Source organism: Equus przewalskii, chromosome 15 (assembly GCF_037783145.1).
Source record: "Equus przewalskii isolate Varuska chromosome 15, EquPr2, whole genome shotgun sequence".
In the NCBI taxonomy this organism is placed as follows: domain Eukaryota; kingdom Metazoa; phylum Chordata; class Mammalia; order Perissodactyla; family Equidae; genus Equus; species Equus przewalskii.
This window is the reverse complement of record NC_091845.1, coordinates 39,459,638-39,485,221: the sequence shown is the minus strand read 5'-3', so window position 1 is coordinate 39,485,221 and position 25,584 is coordinate 39,459,638. Positions and strand designations below refer to the sequence as shown.

The window sequence follows — 25,584 nt, the reverse complement described above, 5'->3', positions numbered from 1 at the left end:
AATTACACTTTTAGGCTTCTAGAAGAAAACGTAGGCAGTACACTCTTTGACATTAGTATTAAAAGGACCTTTTCGGACACCATGTCTTCTCAGAGAAGGGAAACAATAGAAAGAATAAACAAATGGGACTTCATCAGACTAAAGAGCTTCGTCAAGGCAAGGGAAAACAGGATTGAAACAAAAAAACAACCCACTAACTGGGAAAAAATATTTGCAAGTCATATATCTGACAAAGGCTTAATATCCATAATATATAAGAAACTCTCACAACTCAACAACAAAAAATCAAACAACCCGATCACAAAATGGGCTGGAGACATGAACAGACATTTCTCCAAAGAAGATATACGGATGGTTAATAGGCACATGAAAAGATGCTCATCATCTCTGATCATTAGGGAAATGCAAATCAAAACTACACTGAGATATCACCTTACACCCATCAGAATGACAAAAATATCTAAATCTAATAGTAACAAATGTTGGAGAGGTTGTGGAGAGAATGGAACCCTCATACACTCCTGGTGGGAATGCAAACTAGTGCAGCCACTATGGAAAACAGTATGGAGATTCCTCAAAAAATGAAAAATAGAACTACCATATGATCCAGGCATCCCACTACTGGGTATCTATCCAAAGAGCTTGAAGTCAGCAATTCCAAAAGTCCTATGCACCCCAATGTTCATTGCAGCATTATTTACAATAGCCAAGACGAGGAAGCAACCTAAGTGCCCATCAACAGATGAATGGATAAAGAAGTTGTGGTATATATATACAATGGAATACTACTCAGCTGCAAAACAGAACAAAATCATCCCATTTGCAACAAATGGATGGACCTTGAGGGAATTATTTTAAGTGAAATAAGCCAGTTAGAGAAGGATAATCTCTGTATGACTCCACTCATATGAGGAATTTAAAAATGTGGACAAAGAGAACAGATTAGTGGCTACCAGGGGAAAGGTGGGGTGAGGGGTGGGCACAAAGGGTGAAATGGTGCACCTACAACACGAATGACAAACATTAATGTACAACTGAAATTACACAAGATTGTAACCTATCATTAACTCAATAAAAAAATAAAAATAAAAAAATAAAAATAAAAACCTGCCATCTAAATAATGACAATTGTAAAAAAAAATATTACACTTTTAAAGTAAGTATACAAAGACCTATAACAGAGATTAAAAAAAACCAACATTTGTGTACAATAGTTTTGTAACTGCTCAGCCTGTATTTGAGTCTGATGTTACTTTTAGTTTTTTCAGTCTTATATAAAGTTGTATCTTTAGCCATATTTCTGTTAACACTGTCTTATGATTTTGGTAGCTTTAGATTTATTAACATTGTCGATTTTCATGTAAGTAACAGTTAATATCTATTTACAATCTTTAATTAAATTATTAATCCACAAAGCCAACTTTTAGAAAATTAAATCCCATTTGGCTTAAGCCAGTTATTAATGAAAATATATTTAAGATTTTTAAAATTTATGAAAAGGAAAGATAGTCTCAACAAAGGTAAGCTCGGCTACCATTTGGTCCAAGAAAGCTTAGATACAAGGTCATTTTTAATTTTAACTATAGAGGCAAAAAACTACTTGTGCACATATCATATACCACAAACCACATCTCAGCAACTTGTATGGTAGAAATTTGTAATCTTTAGAACTACTTGAACAAGGCAAAAAAACCTAGTACGAAATTTTTTTGAAAAGGAAAAACTGAGGTTTCCTCTACTTAAACTAATAATTTGAATTAAAATTGATAACCTGGGGGCCAGTCCCGTGGCCGACTGGTTGAGTTTGCGTGCTCCGCTTTGGCGGCTCAGGGTTTCGCCGGTTCCGATCCTGGGTGTGGACGTGGCACCGCTTGTCAGGCCATGCTGAGGCGGCGTCCCACATACCACAACTAGAAGGACCCAAAACTAAAAATATACAACTACGTACTGGGGGGCTTTGGGGAGAAAAAGGAAAAATAAAATCTTTTCAAATAAAAAAAATTGATAACCTGTGTGGGGAAGGTAACCACACAAAAGAAGTAGACTAACAAGCTGGCCAAAATATAGATCCATAGAAAAAGAAATATGATTCTTATCAAAAGAGCATTGACAATTATTACTGAATTATTATATCTCTAACTTGCTGATCAAGCTAACATTCGGTGAGCTGTAAATATAGAAATTTTTATGCAGGGGTTCCCTGAGACCTGAAAAATATTTCAAGGATTCCTTTAGTGTAAAAAAAGACTGAGAAAACCGTCAGAATTTATGTTCTTCCTTAGGAGGGCTTTCCACAACCTAAAATTACAAAATTCTTTACACTGTCTTTTAATAGATTTATTGTTTTGTTTTGTTTTGTTTTTTGAGGAAGATTAGCCGTGAGCTAACATCTGCTGTCAATCCTCCTCTTTTTGCTGAGGAAGACTGGCTCTGAGCTAACGTTGTGCTCATCTTCCTCCATTTTATATGTGGGACGCCTACCACAGCACGGCTTGCCAAGAGGTGCCATGTCCACACCCAGGATCCAAACCAGAGAACCCCGGGCTGCCAAAGCGGAACGTGCGCACTTAACCACTGCACCACCCAGCTGGCCCTATACTGTTTTGTTTTTATTTGACTCTTTAACCCATCTGGATCTTATTTGTACTATGAGAGATATCTGACTTTATTTCCAAAAAAGGAGCAGACTGCCTTACTCTACTAAAGGAATATATCCTTTCCCCACCAATCAGCAGTGTTGGTCTTCATTCTGTACCTGGTACCTACTCATAAATGTATGCAGACGTGTGTGTGTGTGTGTGTGTGTTTGTGTTTTTAAGTCCTTGGTCAACTTCCAACCCATGGGTCTGAGGCTGCCCCAGAGGGCCCTTCTGCTCTTTGTATTCCTCACTTTTCGGCTTAGGGTATCCCAAGAACTGTACCCCCTTCCCTAAAAGTTCTCTCCTACATGACTTCCTCTCTCACCTGATTCTGTCTGCTTCCTCTCTTTTAGCAATTTCTCATAGTTAATGGTTTTTGAAAGCATTTGTTTTTTCCAGCACTGCTAGAAATTCTTTTTTTTAAAGCAGCTTTTCAGTCACTTATAATGGAGAAAATATGTATTCTTATGAGTCTACCATATTGAACCTATCTCATGGATTTATTATTATATTTACATTTCTTCCTTCACTTACAAGGGATTTGGGGAAAAAGATAATGTTAATAGGTGATCTCAATCAGCCATCTGGAACATAAAGTCTCAAACAACACTTTAAACTCAAATCTCAAACCATTTTAACCTTACGAAAAAGGAGGTCCAAGTTATAAATAACAGCAGAATAATTTCTTGAACCAAAAAGTCAGCCTTCTCTTAACTACCTTTCCTGTACTTTTCCTTCTTTACAAAGATTGGAATAAACAATGACTGCATCCCTCCATGTGCCAGATGCTTTCTTATCTATTATCTCGTTCAGTCTCACACAACAGTATTATCCCTATTTTACAGATGAAAAAACAAGGGCTAAAAAGATTAAGATCATGTCAACAAATAAGAGGTCATCAAATTTAAACCCAGAAATGCAACTCTAGAGCCCATGTTCTTCCAATATACCTGCCTGCATTCCTGAGGGGCAAAGGGGCCACAATCGAACCTTCCACCTCACCAAACACACCTTGCCACACTCCTGCCTCTCCATCATGTTCCACTCCCTTTTCTATTCTCGGCTGAAAAAGCATCAAGAGCAAAATGACATGCAACCACAACAGAAAGTAGCAAGAAAGCAGCACTTGTAACTGTAGGAGATGGTTAGTTTCACCTAAGGACCCCCTAAGGAGGAAAACTTTTACCTTCTCAGTAAATGTATTAGTTTCTCCTCTTTCAGTAAGCTGTTTATCAATTAGCAATACTTCTTGAGGCTTATAAAGAGCAAATGCAGACCTAGACATCTACAGGTGACCTCAGTCACAGAACCATACAACTAAATGAAGGTCACTAAAATATATCAGCCTTTCCATTTTAAAATAAGTTCCAAATGTCATACTTTTAGTAATCAGCCAAGCCTAGCTCCCCTATATTCTCGATCTCCTCAGGGTGCCAAAAACAGAAAGGAAGCTTCAGTCACATACAGCTGTGTCACATCCAATCCAGTCCCAGAAGACCTCTAATTTCTATATTGTTCAATTCTCCAAAGCAAACAGCAATTACCTGTGGTCTTTTCAGTTTACAGGGGATACAAATATTTTTATTCTGTGTTAACTATGAAAGCCTTTGTGTTAAATAAAATGTTTCAAAAAAACCAGAATATTCCCCTCAGGGAAAATAACCTCTGACATCTGATGCTCCTACTAACCAAAACCCTGATGGCAAATAAAATCTATTAAATAAGATGCACCTCAATACTTCCCTCTTACCTGAACCTGCTGTGGCTGTTGAACCTGGATCTGCTGTTCCTGTTGGGTTTGTGGCTGAACACTGGTGGTGACTGGACAGGCAAGTTCAAGCAAAGACCCAGCTACTTCGGTGCTGTCTGTGTAAATGCAGTTCCCACCCTGTTGGTACACCATGGTAGTGGTAGCCGTCTGCTGGAACTCCTGAAGGGCTTCTGGTCCCTTAGAGGCTAGCGAGTCCAGAAATTCCTTCATCCTGTGTTGTGGGACAGACCGCGCCTTTACTCGGATGTACTCTTCAAAGGAGATGGTGTTCTCCAGAGAATTATTCATATTGCAGAGTCTTTAGGGTTCCTAGAAATAAAATAAATGGACAGAAGTAAAAACTATGCTATTGTTTTTATATCTTGAAATGCAGAGAGCAATCACTCTCACAATCAGAGTAGAATATTCAGGGCAGCTGTATATATCTGGAATTCAAAGTCAAGTTTTATTATACCACCATATTTTTTCAGTTAATGGCATCTGAAAACTGTTTCCATAGACATTTCTTAAATCAAACTATCACAGTGAAAACAAAAAACAAAACCATGCATCACAGTACTGGATGAAACAGGCTAAAAACACATTCTTCGCCCTGCACTAGGCCAATCCCATCTTCTCTGCAAAGCCAAGCAATGGACAATAAAAGTCACATGCAAAACTGCTCTGTGACGATCACAGAGAGGGTTACCAAGGATTCTAGGAACAGGGATTACTACTGACCTGTTCTATTTCCACTGCCAATTATGTCCTACAGTGAAGGGACAGGTATGCCACCTAGCTGTTGTAAGACTCAAGAGACAGGGGATGTGTTCTTTATCTCCCATCAGAAACACTAAAAATCCCATTTCGCCATATACTGCTCATACCCTTTTGTAGCACAGCTTACTGATTAAGAGCATGGATTTTGGAGCCAGGCCACCTGGGTTCAAATCCCAGCTGGGTCTCTCCTTAACTCCGTAACCCTGGACAAGTCAGTTAACCTTAGTTTTCTTGTCTATAAAATGGGGATAAAATAGTATTTACCTCACAGAGTTGACATGAGGATTAAATACATACCCAGCACTTAGAAAAGTACCAGACACATAGTGTTACATAAATATTAACTGATATCATTAAAGTAAGTAGGGGGAGGGAGTTGAATAGTGCCTCAAATAACTAGGTCACTACTAAAATCATTCAGAAATGAATTCTCTAAGTCTTTCATCAGGGTATTTACCTTAAGAATTAATCTGCAGGAGTGGTTAGTAACTCTCAATTACTGGGGGACAATCATGCAATCTATCTATGGACTGTTCAGTGCCCTGCCACTGCTGCTTTTGTACCATTCTCTTGATCAGTACCACCTCGAAAACAAAAGCAGCAGAAAGATATGAGAATAACACAAACCAAGCAAACCTTTTTACCAGAAAGGACTTGCAGTCAATCTTAAATGTCTGGAAAAGTGATTTGTTTCCTTGAGCCATCAGGCTAGAAATATCAGTCTCTCTTTCACTGCCCAGATGTTTAGCCTTACGTTACAGATATAACGTGTGGCTCTACACTTCTGGCAGACAAGACTGTGTCCTGCAAGTATGAGACCAAAGAAAAAATATGTTCCTTACTGCTATTATTTTACTGACACTGGCAATATTTCTGTGAGGTGCTGTATAAATACAGTATACAAATTATATGCAGGTGCTTTCAAACAAAACAGACCCAGCAACAAGTCTTTTATAATGATGCACACGTTGCAAATATATCTCTCCGTAAAAAAACAATACATATACCTTATCCTGTTTAAAATAAAAATTCCTAGGCTACTACTCTCAGGAGAGCCTCTACTTCTCAGGAAACCCCAAGCACAACAGTGTACAGAGAACAGCAAGTGCAGGTCAGGGGACACAAGGTGAAGCTGTGGCTGACAGCCTCTTGTCTTCTGAAATTTAACTCTTTTTTTCCTTTCTCACCTCTCTTCTGACCATCTCCCCTGTCCAGCTCTCCCTTCTCTCTGCTTCAGGAGATGTTACCTTTTCTCAGAGTAGAAAATTAGGAGGTTTGCTATGACACTTCCAGATTAAGCTATCAGTGCTATCCATTGGCACATGTGAGAAGAGTATCAAGACCAAGCAAGCCATCCTTCTGTTACATATTCAGAGCAGGCCACTCCAGTGTAGGTAACCCACAAACAATCACTCACCACACTGGCATAGAATGTTTGTCAAAGCTTCCCTTTGTTAAGAGCATCACAACTGGTATTTCCTTCTTAAGAAGGTATCTCTCATAGACCCAACAACATTACAAAGTTAATGTAATGAACATGTGTCATGTGACAACATGTGACTCTAATACCTAATTACATATACCCTTCTGCTCAAAAAAGAACAAAGGAGAGATTATATGAACAGCCATTAACCAGTTCTCTATCACGCTGGTACATATTTCAGTTTTTCGCTTCCATTATAAAAGGACAGCAGAGGTCAACTGAAATTTACATTTCTCAAAATTTATTTTCTTCAGCAATTAGTTGCATTCCCATAAAATACTAAGAAACTGCTTGAATTCTGAAGACGGTCTGTGCTGGAATCATGCTACTGAGTCAAAGCAATTTTTTAAAAAGTATAGAGAATCATGCAGCAAAAAGTTTTTTGTCTCAAATTTGCAACAAGATAAATGTGAGCAAACACAAATACAAACAAACATTGCAAATTAAGTTTACAGAACCAGAAAACCTTCATACAAATATTGCTTGATAAAGGCAGTCCCTAGAATCTTCCCAGTGACTTTATTTACCTTCACTCTTTCAAGTTTCAGTAATTCAGGAGACTTAAGCCTCACTTGAAGTCTGATATTAAGTATAAAGGAGAATTGCACCAACTTTTCTCCCTAGAAACTAGCTTTCTTCAGATTTCAGTTCAGAATTCCACCTAGTTTTGGTGGTTTGTCTTTGTTTTTTTAGGGGGGAGGGTAAATGTAACACATTTATCTTCTAAGAAAAAAAAGTTCAAATAGTATGGCAAAGTATAAAACAAAAAGTAAAAACAGCTAAGTATCCTTTGACCTTTGGTTCTTGATCTATCAATTTTAAACACTGATCTGTCCTGAAGGAAAGGTAAGTTTAAAGCATTTAAATCACCTTTGTCTCACCAACCACTGACAATCACACTTTTATTTCTGCCACTTTTGTAACCACAGGCCCTCTAGGGCCAGTTCAACCAACCTCATCTTATCAACAGAGTAATCAAGAGTTGTCTTTCAGGAACTGAGAGTCCCCCTTGTCCAGTTCAGGCCAGTTGAGACCACCAACCCATCAACTGGGCCTGCACAAATGCTCAATAAGTGACCTTTTGATGTCAAGGAGCTAAAAACTCCTCCCTCAGAGCATGGTAACGCCGCCATTTTGTGCACATGCATCCTATGAAGAGCCATGAAGCTTGACTACACTTGTGTAAATCATCAGTTACCTCACTTCTCCTTTCCTCCAATCATCTATCTCTGCATTTCAGACCACCATACCTTTCATCCCATAAATTGTGCCCCAAGCCCTGCATGGGGGAGACAGATCTGAGGGCACATGGCCCCTGTCTCCTAGCAGATTGATCTAGCAATAAAGCTGTTTTCTTTTCCCAAAAGCGGATGCCAATAATAACTGGCTTTTTTTATGTGCATCAAGCAAGAGAACCTCAATTTTGTGAGGTAACAAGACATAGGTGTTCATTATATTATATTCTTCTCCATTCTTGTGAAAATATTTGAAATATTCTATGATAAGAACACCTTTTGGTTAATAGCTAGTCATGTGTTTTAAGTAGTTTAGACTCCAAAGCATAAAACCCTCTTCAACGCTCCAAGCTTAGAGCCTACTGTCAGTGGGGCTTCAAGCAGAAGCCACTGCTTTCCACTTCCCATTGCTTTTTTCTTTCACTAAGCCCCCAGGAGGTTCTTCACTGACTCTGTACAAGTCGACAGAATCATTTGAGAACCAGTGAATCAAAGGAAGCTAAAAAACATTAACAACAGATTCAATGGAGAACTTAAAAAAAAAATAATGGAAAAGGCTACTTTGCAAGAACATTCCAATCTGCCCATTTATACAGACTAAACCATACACGGCTTCATTTCTTGTCCTTTTAACCTGCTCACTTGGCAGTATCCACCAGACTGACACATCCAATAATGAAAGTACACCAAGTCAGCATTTGACCTGACACTGCTGATGTGCTGCTTAGAAGAAAAAAGTTTCATAAATATATTGAAATATTTAAACTAGTCAGTGAGTAAAGAAAAACACTGAGAAAAATTAAACAAATTCTCAATACTGATGGTTTCTTCCTTTGCTTTTATGCTCAGAAAGTCTTCCCTATCTTAAGATCAGGTCATTATTAATCTACAATTTTTAAATTTACAGTGTAATTTTTTATATAATGCTTTGCTCTGTTTAGAATTTATTTTGCACAGTGTGAGGTAAAAGTCTAATTTCTTTTCTCCAAAGACCAAGCAACTTGCCCCTGTATCATTTATTGAATTATTTAAATTCCTTTGCCCACTGACTTAAAATGCCAGTTATTATATACCAAATTCATAAAAAGAAGGTCTGCTTCTAAGCTTTTAAGGTGTGATTCCACAGATCTTTCTATAACACAGCTTTAAAAGAAGTATGCTAATACCTGGAAGATTCTTTGCCTTCCCCAAAACAAAGTTTGTTTTTTTAAAAAGAAATACTTAATGACATAGGAACAGGTTATATGCGAAAAGGCAGCCAACACAATTGTATGTATATATTTCAGTATTGTTTTAATTATACACATTACAAAAAAAAACTGGCAAAAAACACATCCAAATGCTAACAGTAGTTATGCTTGGGTGGTGGAATCAAGAGGACTTAAATTTCTTCTGTATTTTCCAGAATTTGTATTAAACCAAAAAGATAATTAACAAGTAATCTTTTTTGCATAGCAGTTATACTGCAATTAACAGTTAACAGACAATTCTGGCTGATCACAGTACGATTTTCGATTCAAAATCTGAAACTCTTAAAGACAAAACCATCAAATACCAGAAGCTTGCAATAATAATGAAGATTAACTTCTTCAAGATGCTGCTCACAAGACACACAAGGCTGAGTCTTGGTAATAGAGCAAGATAAATGGATAAACTTAATGAAACTACTCTCTATAATTCCAAAAGAAACAAGATTCTTAATTAGCTCCAAGTCAAAGACTTGCCAAGGAGCAATAAATAAATTGATTAATTAAAATATTTCTGAAAAACATGAAGGTGGAGTAATAGTTGAGTACTCCTGATTTCTGGGAGTCAGAAATGGAAAAAGAGGAGAAAACACTCAGGAGCTCATTGGGTTGGGGAAGTCTGTAAACAAGCATTTGCTTCTGAATACTTTAAGTGTAGCAGCTTTGCAAAACAATACACACACAAAAGCAGCCCCCCACTAACAGACCCAGGAAATTTTCGCTTGTAATCACACATTCACCACTGTTATTTCCCTTATACTTCTTTCTACTAGAGCTTAGCAGAGTGCCTGACACAGAACAGACCCTCAATATATGAAAGTTATCATTTTTATTATTTTACCACTAGAACACAAGATCGTACTGTGGACAAAGGTTACTCCAAAGCAACAAATCTATTATATTTCTATAGATCTGTCTGCTAATTTTCTTTTTTTTATTTAGGTACTATGACCTAAGTACTCACCGGAATTATGCTTTCTTGGATCCCCTCAAATCTCTGATACCTGTTCCCAGCTCCCACGCAGCTCTACAGAGCGGGTCATGAATAGGTGATGGACTAAGAGAAGACATTCAGAGCTGCCTCAGAGGTCTGCCTCTTCCTGTTTACCCAACAGTCATACTCTTGGGCCCTTCTCAAGGTTCACATCTACTCTTCCGAAGGCTCCTCACAGCTTATTAAGTATAGTTAGAAGAATACATTCATATGGAAAAAAATCAATTTCCATTTTAAAAAGTTGCAGTCACATTTGTCCTAATTAACATAAGGAGTCATTTCAAAGAAGCAGATTGGGAAACACATTTCTATTTCTATTCTTAAAAGATACTAACCCACTACTTCGTTTGCGATAAAAATTATCAGATTGGGCCATTCATCTGCCCCATGCCTTTACCAGAGGAATTTCTGATTTAGGGGTATTTTCACCATCATTCTATTTTTGGACACCACACTTTCAGTCAGAACTTAAATTGACATTCCTACCAAAGACTGATGGCCTACAAAATGGTACAACCATTTGCATTACATAGTGAAAATATCCATTCCATAGGAGCCAGCAATTCTATCCCTAGGTGTATACGACACACACATATACAAAGCTACTTAGACAAGAATGTCCATAGTATCATTGTTAATAATAGCCGCAAACTTGACAGAATCTAGATGTCTATCAATAGTAGAATGGATAAATTACGGTATATTCGTACAGCAGAATACAATACAGAAAAGGGAATGAACTACAGATACACACAACGTGGATGACTTTCACAAAAACAATACTAAAGGAAGACACAAAATACAGCATGATTCCATTTATACAAAATTCAAAAGTAAAAAAAACTACGTTGTTGAGAGATACAAAGAAGGTAAAAGTAAAAGAAACACAAAGAACATGATGATCACAGACTCAGAAGAGTAATAGTCTCTAGAGGTTGAGCAGCTGTGACCAAGAAAGGATCCTTGAAGGGTTGTATTTCTTGAAAAGGCAGTAGTTACACAGTGGTTCACTTTATAATTTTTCATTACATTGTATACAGATCATCTGAATTTACAGATACAGATAGATATTTCACAATTTTTTCTTAAAAAGGTGCTTTCTGACACAGCCCACCAGCTCTACTTATAGTTTTGCCCTAGCCTCAAGTGTGAGACCAAAGGACCATTCTTTTCCCCCTTTCAGCAAAGCAAGAGGTTAATCTATCATTTCTCCATGCAGCCACAAACAGAAATCACAACATAACAATTAGGAAAAAAACAAATGAATCATTTAAGTGGAGACTGGAGAGGACTTAAAACACCTGAAACAAAATGCAGGACAACTAAATACAAAGTAACAGAGAAAAACAGGTAGTCATGTAACACCTCATTCTGAGGCTGAGAAATAAAGGACCATTACAGATAAAGGGTGGCCATTTAAAAAGGAGAAGACAAGCAAGAAGCATGGCACATCAAGGACAAGTCACAACTGATTAAATTAAAAGAAGGCATGCAAGCTTGAAGGAAGAAATCCCTGATTCTGAAGCTGTCATAATGGAGGACAGCCAACCCAGAGCCCCTGACTATGGTTACCTTTTTGGAACAATTCAAATTTCTAAGAAACTTCAACCACTATCTGATTTTTTGTTTGAAATGGCAACATAAGATGGAAAGGGGATGTGAAAAGGCATAGATTCACAGAAAGATACACAAATTATTCATCACAGAGGACTGGAAGTAGAGCATCTTCTAATAGGCAAATCTTAGTTAATGAGCTTACAAAAAAAAAATCTACAAACACCAATTTAAAAGGCAGATATCAAACTTAATACATAGTTTTAAAAAGATATTCCAGAACAAGCAGGCCTGAAAGGTATATTAAAATTTTAAGAGTATCCTACATAAACTTGACTGCTTTTCTTTCTTTCTTTTTTTTTTTTTTGAGGAAAATTAGCCCTAAGATCTGCTGCCAATCCTCCTCTTTTTGCTGAAGAAGACTGGCCCTGAGCTAACATCCGTGCCCACCTTCCTCTACTTTATATGTGGGACGCCTACCACAGCATGGCTTGACAAGCGATGCCATGTCCGCACCAGGGATCCGAACCGGCGAACCCTGGGCCGCAGAAGCAGAACGTGCGCGGTTAACCACTGCACCACCGGGCTGGCCCCCTGACTGCTTTTCTTTAAACCATTTATGTCCTTAGAAAAGCTGATGCCTCCTCACGCTAAAATATGAAAGTTACACTTTAAGAGGAGAAAAACGTTCAAGCAGCAAACTGTAGCTGTATTCAAAGATGGCAGCTCTCCCACACCTTCAATTTTCCACCACCTAGTAGTTTCTGACAGACAGCACTCAGAATGAATGGCAGGATTTGTAATCTTTCAATATTACCAGGAAACACTGCACACATATTTCCAGCATGTGAACGATTTAAACTCACCAGTCACCATGTTGCATGTATTTCTGCTGCTTGTCCTGAGTTCTTAAGACTTGTAACATTCTGAAGAAGACAGAACAAAGAAGTTCCTTCTATCCTCAGCCTCTTTTTGAATTTTACCTTTGTTCTTAAAATAACACAGTATATTAGAAAGAACTACTCCCATGATTATCAAATTTGATTGCTAATTTTACCTCCTCTTAGGTTCTGTTTCCTTAAACTTAACGAAGCAAGAATGTAAAACATAAACTAGAGAATGTTTTGTCTTAGAAAAAATAAGTGCATATTTCTCTAGGACAAACCTAGAACTCCCCTAGCACCAGAACAGTGCTGGGGTTAAAAAAAAAAAAGAAAAACCAAAAAAACTGAAAAGGATTGAAATCCTGTATCAAGTGACTTTTGCAGTGATACATGGCCAGATTTTAGGAATTTCTGCTGGGGAATTTTGGAATTACAAAAAAAAAGGCAAAGCACTGATTCTCAGGTTGCTCAATTTTGTTCTGGGCAACTTTTTGGCTGAGCAACAGCGAGCCCTTAATCTAACAGAATACAAGTAAGCCCCTCCCACTCACACAGAAGAAAAGGCTGCATTTAAGGATTTAAAGCAGCATTTTAGGGCTTCGGTAGTTTCACAGAAGAGGATCCCCTTCCGCAGCGCACACAGCTGAAGTGTAGGCATTGCGCTTATGGAAAAATTACTTTCTTAATGACACGAAAGCACGTACCGCTGAAGAGCCTTCTAGGATTAACCTACCCTCCCCAGCACAAAGAACCAGACCAAGGTGAGGAAACTCGAGGGGGTTCGCATCCCTCACAGATAGGGCTCGCTTTCAGAAACAAGGCAGTACCCCACGCACCCACCCTGCACATGGGCCTCGGGTCCCCGCATTCTTCGAGGACGAGCAATCTCGCCCGCCCCGCAGACGAGCGGTGCCGAATGCCAGACCGCAAAGCCAGTTGGTTTCTCCCCAGGCCTAGGCCACGGCGGTCCGGGGACGTCACCAGAGCAGGAAGGGCCCAACCCGCAACCTTCCTCACACTGCCGCCCCTCCACGCAGCAAGGGTGCCCTGCGCGCCCTCGTGGCGGCAGCGCAGCCACCCAACAGCAGGGCGCGCGCCCCGAAGCCGGGGGGTCGCGGGCGGGCGCGCGCCCCAGAAAGCCGCTCTTGCCCCCAGGCTGCAACGCCAGGAGCGAGATATCCGGGCCGGGGACGCGCACGTCGCCGGCCACGCGCACCGGGATAGCCGCACAGCGCGCGCGCGCCCGCGCGCATAAACAGGCCCGGCCGCGCGCAAACACCAACGCGCGTTCGCGCGCCGCGCCCACCCAAATCCCCGACCCGCTCCTCCCCCACCAAAGGGGCGGGGGCGCGAGAGCCCAGGGACGTTCTCCGCTCCGGAGCAGGCCCGAGGTCTCCTGGGCTCAGGGGCAGCGGCCCGCCCGCCCCCGCCCGCCGTTGTGTGGGCTGGGCCCGCTGTCTCAGGCCCGCAGCTTCGCCGCATCCCTGCCCCCACTGCAGCCCTCACCCGGCGACGTCGCCGCCGCCGCCGCCGCCGCCGCTCTACCCGCCGGCCCCGCCGCACTGCTCGGGGCCCCGGTTCTGCCGTAGCCGCTCTAAGACCGACAGGATTTTCCCCTCACAGCTCCCTGGGCGCCATCTTACATTCAACCCTCACAGCCAATGGGTGACGAATGCCCCTCTCGCGATAATCAGAGCGTCGGATCCCGCGAGATTTGAGGCTATCTCCTGGCCAGACTTAAAGGGAACGCTTCTGCGTAGGACAGAGGCCGGGCCTCGGGCTGCAGTAGCGGCAAAAGGAGCTTGGCCTGTAGGGCGGAGCGCCCCACCCTTGGACGCCCCTCCATGCGGGCGGAGCCAGGGCCGTACATCGGCCTAGCTATGGAGCTTGGGCAGGCTGAGGCTCGAAGCTCTCTCCCTGGACCCACCTTCTGCCACCTGCCCGGGCCTCCTTAGGTCGCGCAGCCACAAGAGAGGCGGGGCCTAGCCTCTCGCTTAAGGTGGCCCCCACATCCCTTGACCTAGGCCCGGCGCCCCCAGCAGCGCCCCACCTGGGACGCCCCAGGTCACTCTCCTCCCGGAGTCTCTAACATCTGGGACCACCCCTCCCTTTCCCCCGACCACCATCTGCTGTCATCCTAATTCAGCCTTCAGCAGTCCAGTCCACCTTAAAGTGGGCCTCGGGTAGCCTGGTGTTTGTATACAGGGAAAATGTGGAGGCTGTTAAAGCTGCAGGCACAGACCTCACCAGTAGCCCTTGTTGCCCCAGAGGGCAACCCACTTACCATAGGTTTTTTTCCCTTAAAAAGGCATCAGGGCCTTTGTACTTGTTCCTCCAGCCCTAGGAAACTCCCCCTAGTCCTTTGAGGCTCCCCTCAGGAGTCACTTCCTGAGAGTAGTCTTTTGAGGCCCAGGCTGGGTCAGCAACCTCCTCTGGCCCTGCACAGGCCTGAGAGACCTCTCCTGCACTGTGCCTGGTCATCCTCTGTCTCCTCAACTAGAGATGGTGAACTTCAAAGGCCACCACACAAGTCTTCCTCATCTCACTGTGCCTGGCACGTAGTAGACACTCAGTAATCATTTACTGAATGATTGGACTGGGAGCCAGACCTCTCTTCATCTGCCTAGGCACTCAGGCAGACACAAATCTTCCAGATCCCTCTGGCACAGGGCTTCTAACAGTGAGAGCAGCACCTCAGGGCCCGCCATTCCCCCAGACCAGGTGCATAGGACATTGAATCTGGCCCAGCCCCCTGCCCTTGAGCACCAAGGAGTGTTCCAGTGGTTTCAAAGCTGTCAGTATTGCTCTGTGTGCAGTGCACTCCCACCCCCACCCCTAGCATGTCTCTAAGGCCCTCAAGGGCTGGGAAGGCAGAGAGATAACACACAGACTCCAGGAGGATCTAGCTGTTCTTTATTGACATAGAGTCTGGGTACCCCTAGCCTCCAGAAGGATGAGGTACGTCCGTGGGGCTTCCAGCTCACACCTTTCCAGGGTCCTCCTTCAGTGTGACCGTCCGGTTGAAGACAAGCTGGAGGGCAGTGGGGGAAGAATGACCACCAAGCCAGAACCAAGCCAGGAGGCCCAGGTGGGTCTTACCACAGATACCCCACCCCTACCCTCACCTCATCCTAGAGGAGCTGAGGGTCAGGAGACTCAGGTTCTTGATAACTTTATGACTTTGGGTATGGTACTATGGCTCTAGGCTTCTATAAGGATTATAACAATCCTTATGCCTGCCCCCTACCTTGAGGAATAAGAAAGGCAGAGTCCATACAAAATTTTGTGTATGGATTTAACCTCTGAGCCAGTTTCCTCATAAACTGAACATGAACACCAACTCAGGTGGTGAGGATTAACTAAGGGAATGTAAGCAGAGCACTTGGCATAGCGAATGGCAGCCACCACTGTCACTGTTGTAGAAAGGGCAGGCAGGTAAATTCAAGCACCTGTCCCTGGCGGCTGTCTGGATCCACAGAGAAGTAGCCAAGCCGCTCAAACTGGAACTTGTCGAAGGGCTTTGCCAGGGCCACAGAGCAGTCCACTAATGCTGCCTCCACCACTTGTAGCGATTCCTGCGAGCAGGGAACTCAGGTGGCCAGCCAGCCAGGGAGGCCTACCACCCTCACCCTACACCCCATGAGCCTACCGGATTCAGGTCACTTAAGAATCCACCAGGCACCTCAGCAGGATCCTCAGGGTTCTTGTGCTGAAATCTGTAGTCAGAGTGAAGGTCAGACTCCAGCTGGGCAGCCACAGCAGGCAAAGCCCATCTTGTACCTGCCCCTTACCCCAGGTCTGTTCACTCACAGTCGCTCATAGAGGCGAATCTCACAAGTCAGAGGCTGTGACACCCAGTGAATAAAGGCCTTGGGCTTTTCTCCAGCATCTGCTCGCCTGCAGGTCACCTCCAGGCTCTCCACAGAGCCACTGGGGCCCTGTAAATCAAGGGGGAGACACCTGCAATCAGAGCTGGGGACCACAACCAGGACTGCAGGCTGCACTCAAATCCTTGCCCCAGCAGGCACTGCAGTAGAAAGGCTGCAGCTGTCTCTCACCTTGACAACATGCTGCAGCTCGATGACGTAGCCTGTATGCCTCAGGCCCACAGGCTGGCCCCATGCCAGGCGCTTATAGCCTGGCTCAGGCTCCTAGAGGTAGGAAATGGGGTGGACACAAGAGGCTGCAAGGGTCAGACAGGTACAAGAGGCTTCTTTCCCACCCCTATGTCTAGCAGGAGTTGGTTCCTCTAAAGTAGGACACAGATGGACTGACAGAGGAGATGAAAGGACCTCAGAACTGGGCATAGCAGCAAATAGGACCCTCCACCCCTCATTCACCTCCTTGAAGTCAGTCCTCTCGATGAAGACAATGGGTCCAAAGGGAACCTGATGGAAGCCCTTGGTCTCATCAGCTGGGAAGTTGGGCACCTGGATGTCCAAGGACTATAGCAGGAGATGGGTATCTGAGTCATACTAGGCACTGGGACCCCCATGCCCAGACCAGGTACACATACTTCCACACACACAATTGAGGCAGACCTACCTTGGCAGCAGGAAAGTTGGTGATGATGACCTGTAATGACTCCAGCACAGCCATGGCCCGCGGGGCTGTGTCATTCAGCACATCACGCACACAGGCTTCTAGCAAATGTGGTTCCATCGTGGTCTGGGCCACTGTCACCCCCACCTAGCAGGAAAGGTCAGCATCAGTCAGTCACAGCCACAACCACAGACGGACATGCTCAGCCCCCACCTGCCCACCTAGCCTGCTAGGCTATACCCGCGCACAAAAGTTGTTGATGGCTTCAGATGGGAAACCCCGCCGTCGTAGAGCTGTGAGGGTGAAGAGCCGCGGGTCATCCCAGTCCCTGTAGGCAAGGACGTGGTGAGAAAGCAGTACATGCCACTAGCACCACCAGCTGGTGATGAGCCAAACAACCATACCTACCGAACAGCACCAGCTGCCACAAGCTGGAGAATCTTCCTCTTAGAGACAACAGCATAGTGCAGGTTGAGGCGGCCATACTCCCACTGCACAGGGCAATAGACATCCAATGCATTGCACAGCCAGAAGTAGGAAGAGCGTCTGGGGTGGGAGGACAGAGTCAGACTGGCCACCTCAGAGCAGGGAGAGACCACAGGAAGGGTTGCTGGAATCCCACTGGCCTTACCCACCCCATGCAGCCAGCTCCCTCACCGGGCTTGGAATTCCTTGGTGCAGAGTGAGTGGGTGATGTGCTCAATGGAGTCACAGAGGCAGTGTGTGTAGTCATAGGTGGGGTAGATGCACCTGCAGGGCAGAGGCAGTGGGCCCCACCATTCAGCCCCACTCTGCCTTACACATGGCTCACCATTCCACTCTACAACTCCACCACCCTACCCCATGCTCACACCCACCAGGTGTCCCCTGTGCGGTGATGCGGTGTGTACTTGACTCGATAGGCCACAGGGTCCATCTTGCCATCCTCCATCACCAACTTCATCCGCAAAGTGGCCTCACCTTCCGCAAACTTACCCTTGCGCATTGCCTGAGGAGAACAAGGGCTCAGGCTGCCTCTCTGTGCAGGGGCATCTCATCCTCAGCATCCTGGCCCACTCAGACCTAGTTGCCCCTCCAGAACCCCACCTCAAAGAGCAGCAATGATTCCTCTATAGGACGGTCTCTCCAGGGCGAGGGTGGCGGGTTGTGGCCTTTGAGCTCTTCTCCTCGCTGGTGGCACACATAGGCCTGGCCCCTATAGGAGAAGGGGTGTGAACACCCAGCATGGCTGTGTCCTGGTCAGCCTGCCCGGCTCCACATCATGGCACTGGCCTCACCTGTGGATGAGCTCTACGGCCCAGGCATACAGCTGGTCAAAATAGTCAGAGGCATACGTTACCTTATAAGGTGTGTAACCTGGGGTAGAATGAGACACAGGATAAGCAACCAGCCATGAACACGCAAAGGCAGGCCATGGTCCAAGGAGAGGCCCATTGACCACCAGCTCTGCCCAGGCCTTGCCCAGCCCATACCCAGCCAGGCCACCATGTCGCAGATGGCAGTGAAGAACTTTGCTTCCTCCTTCTCAGGGTTGGTGTCATCAAAGCGCAGAAAACAGATCCCATTGTTGGCCTAGGAAAGTCGCAGTATCTGTGAGCTCCCACATTATCAGCTCCTATAGTCTATCTAGTTCATCAAACCAGGACATTCTCAGAGGTCTCCCATGTCAGAATTAAAAATGTCTTCAAGAGGTTCACTCATCTTCCTGTATCTAAATGCCCTAAACAAAGCATCTCTTACACCAACTTGGGACAGACAGCACAGCCTCTTCCTAAGCCCAAGAGATTACACTGGGAATTTCCCTAAATTTGAATTCACTGCCTCACCTCAGCTTTTTCTGAATGAGCCCAGTGGATTCCTAGGTATCTGTCACACATGCAGTTCCCCTCTATGGCCTCTGTCCATTCTGTGCACATTATAGGAGCAGCAAGGAAGGTGGGACACCTCTCTGGTGTCCAGTCATGGGAGCAGCAAGTGGTCACCCTGCTTGCCAGGTCCCCAGACAGACACTTACCTTGGCATAGCCAAAGTTAAAATTGATGGCTTTAGCGTGTCCAATGTGCAGGATTCCATTGGGTTCTGGTGGGAACCGGGTACGTACCTGAAATAAGGGGAATGGGAGCAGACTCAGATTACCCGAAAGGAACAGACATCCTTTCCCAGGGAGGCTATGGTGATAGGTGAGATGGGGCAATATGGAAGCAGCCCAGGCCCCCAGGCAAGTGCTGATGGCACAAGCTTGCCTGGCCATACTCATACACACCTGTCCCCCAGTGATCTCTAGATGCTGCTTCAGTAGATCCATGGTATGTGGAGTGGTCACATAGCCTGGGGTTTTGTAGTTCTCACCTGCCAGGACCAGAACAAGCCTGAGAACTAGGCTGCAGCCCAAGGCTCCCTACTCGAGGGGCCTGGCTGCAAGAGTTGCTGTCAAAATCCAACCCTCTCCAGAGTTTCAATCTGCCTGCTCACCAGGCTTATGGAACTTAAGCGCCTCCCCTCGGAGCTGCTCCATCAGAGATACGGTCTGGCCAGCAGCCTCGCCTGCAGGGAAGAGACCAAGAAAAACCTATCTTCTGGATATAGCTACCACATCCAGCTCAGGGAAGTGTCTGTCAGTACTACCCATATCCTGCAATCAGAACAGAACCAAGCACACTTCTCTTCCTCTAACCCTAGAGACAAGAGATACAGAGCCAGACTTCCCAGGCCTCCTCAGCCCAGTCTCTGGGTAAAGGGAACAAAGAAAACACCAGGAATTCCAGTCTTGCAGCAGGAGGCAGGGTGATGAGTAAGCCAGTGGCCTGAGGGGACAGGGCTGTAAGGACCAATCACCAGGAAAACCCAGAAGTCAGGGAGTTGAAGGCGACAGGAGCCTCAAGCTCTCACCATTCTCCACCACATCCTTTGCTGTCCTCCAGTCTGTTTCTTCAGGCCGAGGCTTTGTCACCTGAGAGAAGCCCAGAAGTTGGGTCAGTTTTCCTCCTGGGCATGGTCTTGGGATGACTAGGGTAAGATGCTCTCTTTCCTAGCCTAAAGTCTCACCCTACCCCACCTCGTCCCCAGGGACCCAGGACCATGTTCAGCCTCACCTTGGGCTTCTTCTCCAGATCAGTTTCAGTCTTGGGACCCAGAAGGTGGAGAACCTGAGCAGAGAATAGAGTCAGGCATGGGACAGGAGTGTTCTCTTTCAAGGAGCCCCTGAATGACGCCACCCCACCCACCTAAGGACTTCTTGGCCTGTCTACCAGCACCACCTTGAAAAACCTACCTAGCCCATCCCACCTCTGTTCTTTACATGGTTCTGCTGGCCTCAAATGCTCTTTCCCTCCTGAGGGTCCGCAGTGGGCTCAGGTAACACAACTGCCATTTACAGAGAGGAACTATGGACCTAGCATCAAGATAAGCAATCTACCTCAGCCATCACCCTCTTGTGATTCCATGCCAGCATCCTGAGATGAAGGCCACATCACCTCTCTTTACAAGATGAGGAAACTGAGGTTCAGAGTAAAGTGACTCATCCCATATTAGACACAATGCAGAAGCCCAAGTCTTTTACTGCCTGCCCACGTACTGCCCTCTCCACATCAGACTCTATTATCCACCATCAGAAGAGAGACAGGATCTCCTCCCCTTCACCCCTGGTTATCCCTCAGGAACTCTAGGTCCTGTTCATGGCAGAGTCTTTGCCTGCTTCAGGTCAAGAAGGTGCCCACCTGCATGTCCACTTCATGCTTGATCATTTTGCCATCTGCCCACTTGAGCACAGCCCGAGCCTCTCCTAGAAACATGGGCACAAGTAGCTGCAGAAGGGCAAAGGAGGGCACTTCCCACCCTTTCCCAAAAGGTCCTAGTTGACCTCAGGAACCAGAGGCTGGGCCCAACCAGACCACTTTTTAAGGTCCTCCTACTCCTCCCCTCACTTCCCTCTCACTCATGCCCAGAAGAGAACCCACAATGAGAGAAAACAAGAGTCCCCTGCCCTAGGCCCTGCTCACCCATTAGCAGCCCCATGTTGAAACGATAACGCTCCACCAGGAGCTGGGACTGGTGGCGATTTATGGCGGCCTCCACCTGCAGAAAGCCAAACCATGTGGTTCAGGAAAGCATCCTTCAGAAATGCCCACACCCTCACCCTGAGTCTTCCTAGGTGGAGAAACTGAGCCATTCCTTTCCAGAGTCATTACTAAGGAGTCAGCCAACGCCTCGGGAAAGACTCACAGCCTCCTCAATCTGCTCTGGGGTCACCACGATGCCCACGCCACATTCCTGCTCAAAGTCCACGGTGTCAATGGGATCCAAGGGATGACTTCGCACATACTCAAGGGCAGCTGAGAAAGGAGAGGCAATTAGTTTGTGGCATATCAGTTCCAAGAAGGAGGTGGACAGGGCCCTAATCCCATTAAACCCCAGTTACAGTTTGGCCTCCTAGGAGGTTAAGCCTTGCACCACCCTAAAGAAGCCCTGAGGCCACAGGAAAGCAGCATGCGCTCTGAGGGAGGCTCTCCCTCAGACCTACACAGTTCCCCAGTCAGTCTCACCGGAGGCGGCCCTATCCGTCCTTCAGTGTCAGGACCCTGGTTTAGAGGGGAGTGCGAAAGCAGGCATCTACAGAGACATTGGGGGACATTGGAAGAAAGGGCAGATGGGGGTCTTGGCCGAGGGGAGGAGTTGGGAGGTGGAAGTGGCAAGGCAGGCAGGGGACTCACCGCTCAGCTGGGTCTCAGTGTGGATCTTCTTATTGGCTATGTAGCTCACGAGGAAAGAGAGACGCCGGGGATCCTTGAGTCGTGAGGCGAGGCCATATAGCAGGGTCCCGGTAGCCTTATCGATGGTAGAACCCAGAGTCTGCTGCGCCTGGAGTCAGAGGGGTCAGGAAAGAAGCCCCATGCCCAGTAAGAAAGGCATGAGCGAGACAAGGTGGCTAGATCGGGATGGGACCCTGCCCGGCGCTGCGTTGGGGCACAATAGGCAGCCCAGGCCAGGGGCCGAGGGGCTCGCACCTGGGTGGCCGCCTCGCGGAGCTGCGTGCTCAGAGCCGTGTTTTTGAGCGTCTCTCGAGCCTTGTGTTCGCTCAGGCCGAGGCCAGTGAACAGCGACAGGGCGTCCACAGTCGCCATCACAGGGAGACCGGAAACCGAAAGAAATTTTTGGGGCCAATCTGCACGTTGGTATTAGCTCACTGACCAATAGGAGAGCGAAGCCGCCAGGAAGAGCCAATGGTGTCCTTTCTTGGTGGGAGGGGGCGGAGCTCTCCAGGGTTGTCGGCGCCATTTAAAGAACAGAGAGTGGCCAAACCGGCCTTTCCGGGCCCTTCGCTTCCGTCTCCGCGCTGCTGGTCTCTTTTGGAGGAAGGAGACCGCAGGACTTTGGGGGAGATTTGCCTCGGACCTGGAGGGAAGGTGTTCAGTACCAAGGCAGGAAGCAGACGCAGGCATGGCCCTTGCTCTTCGACTTTTCTCCTTCAGCCCTGGAAACTTGGGGACCATTCTAATTCTGTTCTCAGGAGCAAATGTGAGCCCCTATCGCGTTTCTGACGTCACAGCTTTGGAGTTGTCATGGAAACAGTTGAGCAACTAAAGCCTGGGGAATCTGGTCAAGACTCCAGAGCAGAGAATGTACGGAATGGCCCATCCTAAGTCTGACACCCGAAGGCGCATACCTGGCCAGAAGAAGAGGGGTTTGGGCCAGGAGGGACCTCGCAGAACTTCTGTGATGATTTGATTGAAATCTCCCGGGACACTTACCGCCCCGTCCCGTCCCTCCGCACCCCCCTCCCCCAGCGCCTTGCCAAATTATGCAAATATTACGAAAACCACAAGCAAATTAAACCTTGAAATCCATTTGCAGACTTTTGACAGGATATTTTATTGAAGTTGGGACTGGGTGAGGCAGAGGAGATAGAATCTTCATGATGATAGCCACTGTGCTTTGGGATTTCCCCAGTCTCTCACTGTACTTCCAGGACCTGCTGGGAGTCATCAGGCTAAAAGAGAATGTACAAACTATTTTCTTTGTGGAACTGGAGCTGCTGGTGGTGGGATGGTGAGAAAATCCCCAAATTTGGGAGTGGAACTCGGGCTCTTAGACCTGGACCTTCAAGGACTGGGCAGGATCCAGACTGCAGTCTGTATCCATATTCTGTGTGCTGCTTTGTGGCCATATCCCACTAATGACCAAGTTCCATTTCTGGGCCTACATATGATGACCACATGCCAGATTTCACCCAGGGACACACACTGCATCAGTATTCAGATCTAGTTTTTCTTGGGGCTTCCCACCTCTTCGTGGCCCCTTGGTCCCAGCCTGATGCCAGCCTGGCCAAGGTCAGGTGCAAGCATTGTGCAGGGGATGCAGTGCAGTGGTGCCATAAACAGGCACCAAGAAGCAGAGCCACAACCACACCGACCCTGTGCTGAGTCCACAGCTGCAGGTGTCTAGCCCATCGCAAAGGTGCCTATGATGAGCAGAGTGCCTGCCACCGCCCATCTCCTCTGTACCTGATGCCACCGAAGGATTCATTACAGCACCATCACCACCATCACTGACTCTTGCAGGTCTGGTGATGGCCCTCTCAATGAGGTCAGGGCTGGTTCTCTAATGGTACCTACCCTGTGGACCCTGTGGCTTCATGTCACAAGATGAGGCATAGCCCCACTAGTGCTGCTGAGAATGCCACAAGTGGAAGTGGCAGCTCAGCCAGTCCTCTGAAGCCCTATGACTTGCATAGAACAGAACCATTAGGTTGTATGGACCCTGCCTGGGGGGCTGGCTTGCTTGCATAACCCCTGGCACTACTTCCAGGAAAATCAAGAGAAAGATGACCAGAGAAAAGCCAGCCAACCTTCCCAGCCAGCAAGGCCCAGCTGTGGCATGGGAAGAAGCAGCATGCAGCAGCCAGGCCTACGGACAAGTGCCTGCGCCATAGGCTGACAGTGAGCACAGAGGCAGTAGAGGCCACAGTGTTGGTAGCCACAGCAGCCTTGTGCAGATGCCACAGAAGGGTAATGTGGCAGGCTCAGCAGCAGCAGGGCTGCAGTTGGGGCAGACAGAGCCCTTGATCAATGCATCCAGCACATGCAGACCACTGGTGGCCAGACACTTGGGACTGCACACAGGGAAGGCCCAGCATGATCCCATTGCAGCCCATGCCTAGCAAGCCCTCCAGCAGTATGCCAGCACCAGCATCCAACTTGGCAATTGAATCATTTCTGCAGGGTCTCACACCCAGCTCTTCAGGCCCTTCTCCACAGCCAGCAACCCTACATGGCCCTTGTGCTGTTGTCCCCATAGGAAAAAGCCAACATTGGTCACAGGGCTAGCTTTCTCCAGGAAATCTCTGCTCACCCTCACCCCTAACTCCAGTCGAGGCTGAGAGGTAGTATCAGGGCCCATGTGCTGAGCTGCTTATAAAACTGGCCCCACAGGCTTGGGAGTGGGGATGGACTTACAGGGCTGCAAGGACCCTGCCCCCACCTCTGCCTGCCTTATGTTCTTTCTGGCTTATCTGAACATCTCCCTCCAGCTGGAAACTCCCACCCCTACCCCCAAGCAATTGCAGACAGGAAGAGGCAACGTCATCCATGAGGAGAGACAAGGAGGCTTCTCTCAAGATTTGCCATTGCAATATGTGTGTACAAGGTCACAAGGCTCTGAGGCTGGGACAAGCCTGAAAACCCACTGTGGGTGAACAGCCTGGGGCAGTTGCTAGAAGCCAAGGTCTCAGGGACTCCTAAGAGAATAGGCCAGGCAGGACCCCACACCCTCCCTCCCATAGGAAGTCAGCCAAGATTATCTCTGGTCCTCTCTGCCTGTCCTCCTTTTGGAGCAAGATCTCCTTCCCCACAGCAGTTTATTTCCTGCTCTGTTCTCCCCTAAGGGATCCAGATGGTGCTCAACTACAGCAAAGAAAGACCTGAGGAGAGGAGGAAGATATTCCCCCAGTACCTCCTGTTCCCCGAAAAGTCCCCCTGACCTGCTGTCTGGCTGAAAGCTTCTGGAGCCTCATGGGTTACTCCTTCACTCCTTGGGTGTGAGGTATTGAGAGTGATGCCAACTACAGCTGCCTCCATGTGGGACCTCAGCAGCAGCAGGGCTGCAGTTGGGGCCGATAGAGCCCTGTGATCAGTGCATCCAGCACATGCAGACCACTGGTGGCCAGATCCTTGGGCTGCACACAGTGAAGGTCCAGCATGATCCTATTGCAGCCCATGCCTAGCAAGCCCTCCAGCAGTGTACCAGCACCAGTACCCAACTTGGCAATTAAATCATTGCCAATAAATCACCCAACACCAGTGGAATCAAAGGGCAGCAGGCAGGCCTGAGAGAGGCCTGAGGGCACTAGGGGCTTCATGACCCACAGTGCCTGAGTTGGGACCCCACCATTTCTCCTCGAATGAACACACACACACCGCCCCCCGCCCAGATGACAGGGAAGGAAGGCAGCTGCAGCACCTGGTACATCATAGTCACTAAG

The 25,584-nt window shown here is 46.7% G+C and overlaps 2 protein-coding genes across 6 annotated transcripts in view; both read right to left on the bottom strand.

Moving 5' to 3' along the window:
• Positions 1–14,519, bottom strand: part of QRICH1 (glutamine rich 1) — a 43,675-nt gene extending 29,156 nt beyond the window's left edge. Inside the window, exons 1-3 of one of the 4 annotated variants that reach the window (XM_008523931.2) lie at positions 14,073–14,519; positions 12,549–12,608; positions 4,390–4,719 (exon numbers count right to left, since the gene is read on the bottom strand). In XM_008523931.2, the coding sequence (XP_008522153.1) occupies positions 4,390–4,698 (309 nt within the window). In that variant the 5' untranslated portion in view covers positions 4,699–4,719; positions 12,549–12,608; positions 14,073–14,519. Of the gene's footprint in view, positions 1–4,389; positions 4,720–12,548; positions 12,609–13,406; positions 14,028–14,072 lie in introns of those variants that run through there. The other 3 variants (XM_008523932.2, XM_008523930.2, XM_008523933.2) reach the window with 3 other exon arrangements.
• A 943-nt stretch (positions 14,520–15,462) lies between these two features.
• Positions 15,463–22,622, bottom strand: QARS1 (glutaminyl-tRNA synthetase 1). Of its 2 annotated transcripts, XM_008523934.2 has the most exons (24): positions 22,112–22,622; positions 21,818–21,965; positions 21,330–21,439; positions 21,107–21,182; positions 20,825–20,889; positions 20,201–20,254; positions 19,998–20,058; positions 19,581–19,652; positions 19,372–19,457; positions 19,123–19,209; positions 18,581–18,680; positions 18,386–18,464; positions 18,195–18,303; positions 17,966–18,096; positions 17,766–17,858; positions 17,517–17,654; positions 17,349–17,436; positions 17,112–17,255; positions 16,907–17,011; positions 16,625–16,717; positions 16,377–16,504; positions 16,216–16,282; positions 16,016–16,141; positions 15,463–15,597 (listed from the first exon to the last, which is right to left on the bottom strand). In XM_008523934.2, exons 1-24 carry the CDS (start codon positions 22,226–22,228, stop codon positions 15,547–15,549), a joined length of 2,328 nt encoding a protein of 775 aa, XP_008522156.1. In that variant the 5' UTR covers positions 22,229–22,622; the 3' UTR covers positions 15,463–15,546. The 2 variants fall into 2 exon arrangements, with proteins under 2 accessions (XP_008522156.1, XP_070431482.1); XM_070575381.1 differs by lacking the exons at positions 21,818–21,965; positions 22,112–22,622 and adding an exon at positions 21,650–21,716.
• Positions 22,623–25,584: the final 2,962 nt, after the last annotated feature.